Source organism: Belonocnema kinseyi, chromosome 2 (assembly GCF_010883055.1).
Source record: "Belonocnema kinseyi isolate 2016_QV_RU_SX_M_011 chromosome 2, B_treatae_v1, whole genome shotgun sequence".
Classification (NCBI taxonomy): domain Eukaryota; kingdom Metazoa; phylum Arthropoda; class Insecta; order Hymenoptera; family Cynipidae; genus Belonocnema; species Belonocnema kinseyi.
This window is the reverse complement of record NC_046658.1, coordinates 171,444,273-171,457,146: the sequence shown is the minus strand read 5'-3', so window position 1 is coordinate 171,457,146 and position 12,874 is coordinate 171,444,273. Positions and strand designations below refer to the sequence as shown.

General features: G+C 30.3%; 1 protein-coding gene across 1 annotated transcript in view; it reads left to right on the top strand.

Annotated features, from left to right (window-relative positions):
• LOC117167662 (neuroendocrine convertase 1-like) overlaps window positions 1–12,874 on the top strand; it is a 110,869-nt gene that overhangs the window by 86,129 nt on the left and 11,866 nt on the right. Inside the window, exons 10-11 of the mRNA XM_033352753.1 lie at window positions 4,472–4,537; window positions 9,405–9,557. Coding sequence (XP_033208644.1) covers window positions 4,472–4,537; window positions 9,405–9,557 — 219 coding nt within the window. The remainder of the gene's footprint in view (window positions 1–4,471; window positions 4,538–9,404; window positions 9,558–12,874) is intronic.

Genomic DNA, 12,874 nt, shown 5'->3' with positions numbered 1-12,874 from the left:
GGGATTTGTATGTGGATAATCTCCTTACAGGAACTTCCACATGTAAAGAGGCGCGTGAGATTTACGATCAAATGACTAAACTTTTAAGTCGAGCTCAACTAAGCATGCGGCAATGGGCTTCGAATGAGTCCAGCATACTTGAAGGTGTAAGCGATAAAAGCCTAGATATCGATTTTAAAATAAATAAAGATTATGTAGCTAAAACTCTTGGCTTATATTGGAAGGCCCGAAAAGACTCTTTCGTTTATTCAATTAAAGCCCCAACGGTTCATCAAGGGATCAAAAAAAGAATTATTTTATCAGAAATTGCAAAATTATTTGATCCACTGGGTTTTCTCGGTCCGATAATTTCATATGCAAAACAAGTAATGCAGGATCTTTGGCAATCTAAAGTTAAATGGGACGAGTAATTACCGACTTCCATTCATTATAAGTGGACTAACTTCTGTAAACAATTAGAATCGATAAATAATGTCTCAGTTTTGAGAAATGTAATAATTCCTGATCATAAAAGAGTCCAACTACATGGGTTCTGTGATGCGAGTGAGAAGGGATATGGCGCCTGTTTATACATTCGTTCCGAGAATGACAGCGGAAGGGTGTACTGTTCTTTGTTATGCTCTAAATCACGTGTTGCTCCTTTAAAAAAGTTAACGATACCCCGATTGGAACTACGTGGAGCTTTATTATTAACCAGTTTATTTGAAAAGATTCAGAACTCTCTTTATGTTAAAATCGACACAGCCATTTTTTGGAGAGATTCAGAAATTGTGTTACACTGGTTACGAGCGAGTCCCAATACTTTAAAAACTTTTGTTTCAAATAGAGTTTCTGAAATACAAGAAAAAACAAACATCAGTCAATGGCGTCACGTTCGCTCAAAGGACAATCCCGCAGACGAATTATCAAGAGGTCAATTACCTGAAGAGTTCATCAAAAACCGAAATCAGAAATGAATACTGCTAGTACGGAGATACTTCCGGAAACGAAGAAAACAAATTGTCTCAAAACTATTATTCAAACTAACATCTTTGAAAAATTTACTTCCTTCACTAAACTGAAAAGAGTTATAGCTTTTTGTTTCCGATTTTTGCCTGAGTACCGTCAATATAAGGGATCGTTGAAAACTGTAGAATTAAAGCACGCAGAAATAGCTATTATCCGATGTGTCCAAGGCTCTTGTTTTTACAAGGAAATCAAAAATTTGACAAAAGGTAATTCGCTTAACAGAAAGAGTAAAATTTATAATTTGGATCCCTTCTTATGTAAAGATGGGTTGCTACGTGTCGGAGGTCGTTTGAAGAATTCCGAACTTTCATTCGACAAACGACATCCGATACTCCTTTCTAAGTCAAATTTCTTAACGGATTTAATAATCAGACATTATCATTTTAACTGTTATCACGCTGGTGTGCAAACCACTCTCTATACTTTAAGACAAAAATTTTGGCCTGTTGATGAGAGAAATCAAATCAAAAAAATTATACGGAAGTGTGTAATTTGCTTTCGTGCAAAACCAATTTTGGCTGATCCTAAAATGGGAAATTTACCCGCTATACGCGTAAATAGAACAAGGCCTTTTAACTGTGTGGGCGTAGATTACTGTGGTCCATTTCACATAAAAGAGCGAAAATATAGGAATCAAAAAAGGATCGAGATTTATATATCAGTTTTCGTCTGTATGATAATTAAAGCGATTCACATCGAGGTAGTCAGCGATCTGAGCACAGAAGGGTTTCTAGGAGCTTTGCGACGTTTTATTGCACGGCGTGGCAAACCCCAGTCCATATATAGTGACAATGGAACCAATTTTCAAGGTGCTAAAGGTGAATTAAATGAGTTGCATGATCTGTTTCAGTCTGAGAGATTCAAAAACAAAATCTTCGATTTCACTAGTTGCATTGGAGTTGATTTTAATTTCATTCCTCCCTCGTCTCCGCACTTTGGTGGACTATGGGAAGCTGGTGTAAAGTCCTATAAACATCATTTCAAACGAGTTGCTTCAAATGCACTATTTACATTCGAAGAATTTTACACCCTCTCTGTTGAAATCGAGTCGATCCTGAATACAAGACCACTCAGTCCAATTTCAACAGATATAAATGATATCTCGGTCTTAACTCCAGGACATTTTTTAATAGGTGACTCATTGACTAATTTGCCCGAACCTGACCTCTTGCCCTTACCATCCAATCGATTATCATCTTGGCAGTTGATATCCAAAGTACGTCAAGATTTTTGGAAAAGATGGAGTACCGAGTTTTTGAATGAGTTAAATGTTCGTCAAAAATGGCGTAGCGATACAAAGAATCCTAAGATAGGTATGCTGGTGTTATTGAAAGAGGACAATATGCCTTGTATGCAATGGCCACTAGCGAGGATTCATGAATTGCATCCAGAGAATGATGGCATTGTAAGAACTGTAACTTTAAAAAGCGCTAATCGAATGTTAAAAAGACCTGTACGAAAAATTGCTGTACTACTGATAAATTGCGATGATGTCGAAATATGACTATCTTGTTTATATTATTCCCACTCTGATGTAGTGTGTGAGGTCTGAGGACCAGAGACGGAGATTGAGTGTAAGGAGAGCCTCGAAAGAGAAATGTACTCTGATTCTTTTACTCCTTGCTCTAATAAAAAATTTTATATTCTATTTAGATCGAATGGAATTATTTACGAAATACTTGCCTTGATAGACACAATTTATTAATTGCAAATTAACAAAGTTGCAAAATGTTAAAAAACCATAGTTTTTCATATTTGAGTTGTCTGTTCACTATCAGTCATTAATATTACCTCAAAACAGTGAAAAACTGATATATTTACAATTGAATAACAAATTATGATAACTTAAATGCAGTTCCTGCAACCCGTTCAATTGTTATAAACAAATTCATAAACAAATGTAATTTTTTCTGCACATTGCAGGCTAGGAACTCTTTTCTTAACGTTTCACCCTGCGAAATCGAGTTTGATTAATGTTTCATTAAAACTAAAGACTGTAGTATTATTTTTTTGGTTATTATAAACAAATTTAATAAAAATTCGCCTCCGCATATATAAAATTCATTTTTTCTGCGAGATCAAATGGTTTGATTACAAAAAATGAAAATTCTATGACAGAAATGGACAATTAACAATATTTACCATTGTTGTAAACACTGCAAATTAACAAATGCATTAAACGGTGGCTTTCAAATAGGAAAAATCCATTTTTTGCTGAAATGTTTATTAGATAATAAAAACTTAAACTTCTGCGAAATATTGTGAAATTCGACAACATTTCCCATTGTTTTAAACAATCTTAATTAATTAATTTTTAGTATTTTTTTTGTATAGAATATATCTGTCTTTTGAATTCAATAGTCAATGTCACCTTGAAATAAGCAACCAAATCGTAAAGCGTCTACGCTCAACATCTTTTTCCAATATTAAAAGCAATGAAGAACGTCCAGTGAAGAAAGTTAATTATCACTATTATTATCTTCTATAACAATGGGAAATGTTGTTGGATTTCATTATATTTCTTAGGAGCTTCATTTTTTATGATCTAATAAACATTTCAGCAAAAAAGGGATTTTTTCTATTCAAATGCGACTATTAAATGCATTTGTTAAGGAGAATTGTTAATAAAAATGAAAAATATTGTTAAATGTCAGCTTCTTCTATCAGAATCTTATTTCAGGGATAAGATAAACTTTTGTGACAAAAAAGAAATGGATTTTATATCAAAGAGTGACCCTTTACTGCATTTGTTATTCAATATTGTTTATAACAATGGTAAATATGGTTCATTTAGCATTTTTGTCATGGAATTTTTATTTTTTCACGAAAAGCTGATGATTGGGCAGAAAAATGCTTTTTATAAATCCAGGCTTCAATCTACAGAAAAAATCTATTTTGTTCATAAAATTGTTTATAACAATTGATAGGATTGCACGAACCTTATCTAAGTTATTAGGATTTGTCAATCGATTGTAAATATATTAGTTTTTTACTTGTTTTTAGGTAATATCAATGAATGATACAGAACAGACATTTAAAATATGAAAAATTATGGTTTTTTGGGATTTTGCAACTTGATCAACAAACAAACAGAGCGTTTCTTACAAAATCGGCCTCTTCAGACCTCTTTAGAATTTAATTAGCTTCAATTGAAAAATAAATCGAATATGAATTTAGATAAAAATTTTAATACAATTTCCAAAGGAATACTGGGATTTTTAACTATAAATTAAGTGCGCATTTAAGCAAAAAACAATAAAAGCGGGAAAAAGTGCATATTTTTTAAACAAAAAAAAAAATAATTCTTTCAAATAAAAGTTTTTTCCCCCGGAAACTTACTAAATGTAATCTAAGTATTTAGAGTTACATATTTTGTAGCGCGCCCCCCCCCCCCCTTAAATTGGTCACGTAGTTTATGGACGGCCCCACAAGAATTTAAATAATTTGTGTGTTATTTTTTTAGTAAAGAACTGACCTGGAGAGACATTCAGCATCTTATAGCCTGGACATCGGAATATAGTCCGCTGAGGTAGGTATTTGAATTTTATTTTACACTTTACGCTTGCACCTTTTCGACCTCAGTGAATACCTCGAATTAAAGAAGCACACCTTGTATATTGAGGTGTCCTCGAGGAAAATCTGGGTCACTGAATTTCAACGGAAGCCCCCCAGAAAAATTAAATTTAACCGTGAAATAAATGTCTAGAGTTCTGCGGTACTTGTAAAATGATTCTCTATAGACAATTTTTAATTGCCAAATTGTATTCTAATTGAGAATTAATAAAGAAATTCGTGGTTCAATTCTCAAAAATAAAATTATATCTGTGTGTAATTTTTTTGGCTCTTCTTTTTAAATTTAACTTGGCACTAGGTGTATGCAGTCGTTTACTGGAATTTTTAATACAAATCTAGAAACGTATTGATTATTGGGTTTTTCGAAATAGAAAAAATGTAACTGTAGTACCCAGGTGTACCCAGCCTGGGACTAATCTGGAACTAGTTGGGCTTTTTGTTGCCAAATTTTAGTCATGGTCTGGTCGGTGGTTGGTCAAGGGCTAGTCAGGCCTTTTTGTTGACTAATTTCCGTGCGGGTGATCTTCAGGCTCTGGTCGAGAGCTAGTGGGGCTGTGGTCGGATTATACTTATTTTTGAGTTTTAGGCGAGGTTTTATCAAATAAGGTAATATCTAAAAAAGCGTAATGATTTTTTAATTCTACAACACGAAGAATATATTAAACAATAATTTTACACCATTATTTTGAGAAAAGATTTATTAATGTTAAATTCATCTCAAATATACTTAATAAATAATTATTAAGTTAATAATTTTGTACGAAAATCAACTTTTCATAAAAACTACGATAAAATCTTTAAAAAGACGTAATCTTATTTTTTTGTAGTATTTTTTAGAAAATTGTGAATTTCTAGGAACATTTATAAATACCTTTGCATGAAATTTTAAGAAAATCCATATTGGAAAGAATACATATAGATGTAGGTGAAAAGTCTGCCAAAAGTCATAAGACTCTAAATTTGTACAGATGCTTATTTTTAAATCCATCTGAAAGGTTTGCCATATGTAAATACAGTCTAATCCTTCATGTAGTTAAAATTGGAAAGAGACAAAGTTTTTGATTAATCAGTGAAGAGCAGTATCCTAGTAGTAAGCTCTTGAGCACAGTACAGTTCAGATTTCGCTGCCACCTTTAATTGAGTCTTGCGGTTCTGGACTGGTAGCTTTAAAGAAAATCCGCAAGGGCGCGACTTGCCGCCTCTCGCGCAACAGAAATGACGCGTCGAGTGTTTAAGACAGCACTCCACACGTAACTAAGCTTGATTACCTGGAGCAGAGACTACCGTGACCAACATGGCGGTTCCTTAAGAGCGAAGCTCTTCTATTGCTGCGTTCCAGCTGAAGTTTTTTTTTAAAATTAATATTCCACAAATTTTGGGGAATTTTAGTTACATAAATGTATGCATTTTTAAGCGTAGGATATGTTCCCCATTAAATCTTGGGTAAATTTGAGCACTTATAAATATTTTTAAAAAGTTTACCAGTACCCGATTAGGCCAAGGCTAGGATAAGTTAGGTCACCTGACTAGCCCCCGACTAGTCTACCGTGACGCTACTGGTCGGGGGCTAGTCAGATGACGATAACCAGGCTAGTTCCTATTTGAATTTCTGCAACGGTACTTTCAAAATAATTGATTTATTTAGATTAATAATTTTTTAAATAAAAAATAACTTATTTTTTTGTTTGATTCAAAAGTTACGTCGAATCTTAGAAAATCGGCTTGTTCAAATATTTGAATAAATTGAATTTCAAAGATTCGACTTGAAATTAGGATTCATTTTTTTCAGAAAAACGATTTATGTGAATTCAAAAAATTGTCATAGCTTAAGGAAATCAAACCGGTTTTATTTCAAAAAATGCCATTTTTTTAAACTTGTCTAAATTGGTATTAAATATTTTCACAACTCTATATTGTTGTTCAAAATTTAATTTTGTGAAGAAAAATTTACAAAGTTAAACAGAAAATACTGTTAAATAAAAATAATTAATTTTTTCTTGTATATTGCTCTCTTGTGTTTAAAGCGTAATATAGGTTTTCCAAATATAAGAAAAGGCGTTTTAAGATGAAGCATTGTCTAGAAATGAATAAAACAATATGTTGATGTAACAATTAATTCGTTTTCAATATTTTTTTACTGATAAAAGTATTAAAGCTACGTAGGAGAGTACTAATTAAAGCTCAACAATTTAAAACTGTTTTTCAATACCACGAAGAATAAAAAATCATACTTATCATAATAATATTTAAAAATTTCAAATAACTATTCATTTAAAAAATTTTTTAAACACTTACGTTCGAGCTAAAATTAAATTCAGAGAATTGAGAACAAGAAGTGTCCTAAGAGATGTTTAGGACATTTAGAAGTTTGAAAAAAATCAAAAAATATTGAGTAAATTTTCCGAAATGTTTTCCAAGTTTTTGAATATTTCTAGTCTATGTAAAAAGTCTTGAATTCCTTCTAAACCTTCTATTATTTAAAAATTATGAAAAAATTTCCTTAATTTTTTCATTAATGCAGCAAAATAAAAAAAATTCCATTAAAATCTTTGAGATTATTCCTTGACAAATTTTAAAATATTTTGAAATCTTCCTAAACAATCGATTGAAATTGATATTTTTAATTAAAAAGTTATTTTAATTTTTCCTAGGAAGCTAATTTTTGTTTTTTGTTTTCGTTAAACCTTACAAAATTATTAAAAAATCTTTACAAGTTCTTATTATTTAAAATTTTTTTTAAAACTTCTGAATGTTCATTAAACTTAACAGAAATTTTTGCAAATTTATATAATATGGCTAACTGACAAGCTTTTACTTAAGAATCTTTTATATTTTTTTTAACTTAACGAAATAATCACTTAAAAATTTCTCTTGAATATTGGAAATATGTTTCAATATTGAACAATGGACTTATGAGATAGTCCCAAGAAATTAAAAAGACAAATAAAATAATTAATTTTTAGTAAAATATAATAATTTAAATAACTATAACCAATCAAGAAAAACAAAAACAGAATTCTTGAAGTTTTACGAAGAAAATATCGGTTCTTAAATTGTAATAGCTTGAGAATGGATAATGTCACAGCACGCTAAGATTTACTCGATAAAAAATCCTTTGGAAAAAATATTAATTTTTTTACAACTTAATGACTTGATAAAAAAATGCCGAATTTCTAAAAAGTTCCTTCAGAAAATAGTATTCATATAGAATGTAAAAAATTAGTACTTTTTTATAAATTTGAGATTCCTTAAAGATTAATTCTTTAGCAACTAATACAGGGACTAAGAAAAATTGTTGATAAAATATTTATTATTTTCAGATATGTTATTCGTAGAAATATTTAAAGCCAATATAACGATTAGAGTTGAATAAAATTCAAGAAAACTTTATATTTATATATTTTGCTATAAGAAATGTTTATTAACAATGATTTTTTGTTAACCTTTAAAATTTCTTTATGTGAGACATTTAGCTATACAATAATTTAAAACATTTTTCGTGCGGAAAAGATTTTATTTCTACACAAAAGGACTAAATTTATGAATTTGTTTATAAGAATTATAATTTTATATTTCACTGAATTTTATTAAACATATATTATTTTCATAAATATTTGCAAAAATTCAGACGATTAAAGGAAATCTATATCTGAAGAAACCTTAAGTTTAAATATCTTGCCACAAAAAATATTTTGAATCATTATTATTTTGAACTTTTAATTATTGTAAATATAAATGGCATTCGTATATTTTTGCAAAGAAATTTTAGAAAAATGTTACTTTTTAACTATCGAAACACTATTTATCAATTTCTTTTATTAATTTTTTCATAACAATTATATCAATGAATAAGAAAATTATTGATGTATTTTAAATGCCTCATGGATCAAGTCAAGAGAATGTTAAATTTACCTAAGCAGCAATTAAAATCTAAAAAGTGGTTTAAATTCAGTAAATAAATAAATAGTGTAGGCAACAGTTGTCTCACTAGCCACTTCAAAATGTAATACAGCTGTATTAAAATGTATTGAAAGAAATCATTTGGCAGTGATTGAATGCTCTGATCAAAATCACAGATTCCTTAAAAATATTAGAATAGAAACCCCTAATTTTTCTATAAAAATAACAAAGGAAAAATCACTAGGAGTAAAATACAATTCATTAAAGAGAAAATTAAATAAGTCTGAAAACTTTTCAGTCTCTAAACTTTGTAATAAAAAAATTCAGGAATGAGTTTCTCACAATAAGACTAACAAATTTTCAGTATTTTTTCAAATACAAAAAACGAAATAATTTTATCCTGACTTCATGGGTTCTCGTAAAAGAGTTTCTTAAATATTTTTGATACTATTCAACATTTGTAGTTATTTATCTAATTGTAAAAAGATACTTTTTTTATAAATATCAAAACCAACTTAAAATCTAAAATAAGAAACTATTCACTAATTGTGAGCGTAAACGTCTCAGCATTCGTGATGTCAATTTTCTTGCTTTTTATGTAAATTTAAAATAATAGATATTCCATTTAATAATATGTAAAATATAAGATATAAATATTGAGTCTGGATCCGAGAAGCTTTCAAAAATAAATAAGCTTTCAAATAATTGTCGATTATAAGGTATCTTTTTAACTTTTACCCTAGTTTAATTAAAAATAAATAATCCTCAACATAAATAATTTTTAATCACCTCTAATTACTTGTCTTCAATTCTGAAAAAATCCGTGGTTCCTTTATGAATCTTTTTTAGTGTTGGGAGATTCAAACAGTAAATAAAATATTTTGGAGGCAACTTTTTTAAAAACTGATACTCCTGTTTTTCAGAGAGAATCCAGGGTGGTTTAAAAACTCAGCTGGATTTTGGTTCAACCCACGCTTTGGTTTTGGATTAATGAACGCTAACTCCCTAGTGTTTGCAAGTTATAATTGGACGACTGTGCCGAACAAGAATATATGTGAAATTCGAGCAACTCTCGAGTAAGTACCTGGATTAAGATTCAAAGTAGCAGTAAATAATTAATCTAAATCTTTTTTTATTATGATTATAAAAAGGAAGAAGGAGGAAAAAAATACTCCACCACTTCCCCTGCTTTCCATCCTCTACTTCCACTCCCCTCACCCTTCTTAACAAAATGTTTCCATCCTTCTACTTTCTTATTCCCTTATCAACCTCTAGTCTCCCTTAACTTCTTAACACTTCTTCTCATTTTCCATCTACTACTCCCCTCTACCCTAACTATCGAATATATTTTCCTCCCACGCCTCATGTACCTTAATTTCCTTTCTTATAATTCCTCTACTTTCGCTGGTCTTCTATCCATCCTTTACTTTTCCCCCCGCTCATTGCTCTTTTCACACTTGCCGCATCCTACAACATTTCCTTCGATTTACCCATCCCTAGTGCCACCTCGCTCTTCCACACCTCATGTGCCTTAATTTCGGCTCTCACACTTTGTTTTCTTCCGCTCTTCTACTTTTCATCCTCTATTTTCCCTCCGCTCACTTCTCCACCTCATCATTCTTTCTACTTTCACCATCAGATCACCTTTCCTACTACCCATTATGTGCCTTAATTTCGCCTTTCATTGTTTCTTTACTTCCTCTCTTCTACTCTCGATCCTCTACTTTTCCTCTGCTCTCTTCTCCACCTCACCCTTCTTCCTACTTTCTCCACCAGATCACCTTTTTTTCTACCCCTTACGAAATTTATTTCATCTCGCATACATTCTCTACTCCTGCTCTCCTACTTTTCATCCTCTACTTCCCTCTTATGCTTTCTTCGACTTTTTTTGCTCTAAATTCCGAGTTTTGTTTAGCTACCAAAAAAATAATGATCTCTACAATTGAGCTGAATAAATCTTTTCGTAAATATAATACTTTAACGTGATGTTATGTTGCATATAATTTCATTTTTTAGTATATTATTAAGGCCTTTTAAATGTTTTCTTCATAAATTACCACTAATCAGAACTTTGAAAATACCTGGTCATTTTTTAACTGATTTCCAATTGCTTAAACAACTTAAATTGATTTAAAAAAGCGTTTTTTTTAAGTACGTCTTAAACAAAAAATGTTTTATAAATTTTATAAGTTTTTTAATGAATGATAATAATATTATAATGATGTACTCATAACAACACCTCAAGTTAATAAAATATAAGACATTTTTCAAACAATATTAATTTATTTAAACATTTAATTCTTAGAAAAGAAAGTAGTACCTGCAAATATTTCAATCTTTTGAAAAGTGGCAAAAATAAAATATTTGAACATAATTAAATGATTTAAAACATTACATGTTTTAACATTCAAGAGTATATGATAGAAAAACACGTATTTATTATTTAAATAATTTTAAATTATTTAGAGAAATGTATTTATTTTTATTTTTGACCGAACAATTCATAACTTTCATGAAATATGTATATTTCGTAATTTCTTTGAAAATGAAACAAATATTTAAACAAACTAATGTTGAATAAAAAATTCAAACCTATTTTCTAAGTCACTGAATTTTCTTGAATCGCCGATGCAAGATTATTTATAAAAAAATTATTAAAAAGCGTTAATTTCTACTAAAAAAATTTCAAGTAAATTGTATTTTGAAGATAAAAGTAATTTTAATTAAATGTAAAAATTCAAAATAACAAATAATTTTTTTTATTTATTTGTTTATCTGCTTCTAAGGTAACATGAATAAAATTTTTCTAACAATTCTTGAGAATATTCAAAATGATTTTTAAAGATTTCAGATATTTCGTTATATATTAAATGTTCCAAACTTACTAGCATTTTTTATAACGTTTTGTAATCGTACAAAATGAAAAATGTATTATTTAAAATCTTTTACATTCTTTTCGAAATTTAGGAAAAGTATTTTAATTTTTTTGAAATATTTTTAAACTTTATCTTAAGATTTATTTTTCAAGAGATAAAAATAATTAACCCTTTTCTCAGAATGCCTAAGAATCTTTTTGACTCTGTTGGAGCCTTTCAAAATTCCTGAATAACTTCTTATTTTAAACTTCCAGGTAAATTATGTTCTATAAAGAGCTAAATAATGTGAAAGCTTCTTTGTATATTAGTTATTCAATGAAACATGTTTTCTTTTTGAATTAACAAAAAAATCTACAAGAGACTTTGCTCATAAATTTATCGATTTTTTATTTCGTGTTTCCATTAAACAAATTGCAGGGTTACGTTGTACCAAGGCAGCGATTTTGCCGTATTATAAAAATGAGATATTTAAAATTGTTGGAATGATAATTTGAAGGCCTTAAAAGTAAAATTTTCAGCATAAAAACCTCCATAGCGACCTCAAAGTATTTCTCTATCTGGCAAAGCACGGGATTATTTGGTGAAAAAAATAAAAAAACGTGCCGATTTGAGGTTTTAGAAGATTTAAAAAGAATGGATTTTACGAAGTACAATAATAAAAAAACATACCGAGGCACTAGCGAGAGGGATGCAGAGGGTAACTATCAGTGGTTCGCTCCGTACTCTCTAGACACACCATCTCAAAGACGTGTGTCGTGGCCACAAGTGTGAGTTTCCACTGTTTTACTGGGGCTATTCTCATTCTCATCTATGCTAATTGTTCCTAACGAGGGCAAAATTAAATAATATCATAATTAAGTGAAGATTTTATTTTGGAATTCCGAAATTACTAAGTTCAACAATATGTCAAGAACACTTGACTTTGTATCGTCGGTGCGATGAGGGTGGGAAGTGGAATATCTAGAGAATATTTAATCCTCGAAATTCTCACTGACATACCAGACGACTTATAACCAGAAATAAACAAAATTTTCAGAATGTGAAAATGTTTTATTAACAATTTTTTTTATTATTAAATTATTTCCTAAGCACCAAGATTTACACTGAGGAAAATTTGTGGTGATCTTTACGAGCCAAGATTTCATTAGATTGATGATAAGAATAAGAGAATAAAAACATTAAAAACCTAATCAAAGTAGGTTCTTGCTCCTACAAAAAAGGGTTTCCCTGCCAGTTATGACGTTGGTGCACTTGTTTAAATCTTTCCTTCAACCTCCATCCCTTTCCACACTCATCACCCTTCTCCTCTCTTCTCCCACTTCCATCCTTCTCCTTTCTTCTCCCACTTCCACCCCCTGCCCCTACCCCAACCCCTCTTTCATCACCCCTATTTCATCTCCCATGTTTCATCTTTCCTCTTCCCACTCCTCTTTTCCTCTCTTCAATCCTCTTCACTCCTTTTCTATCCTATCCTATCCGATTCTACCTCACATCGCCTCAGCACCCATCAATCTTCT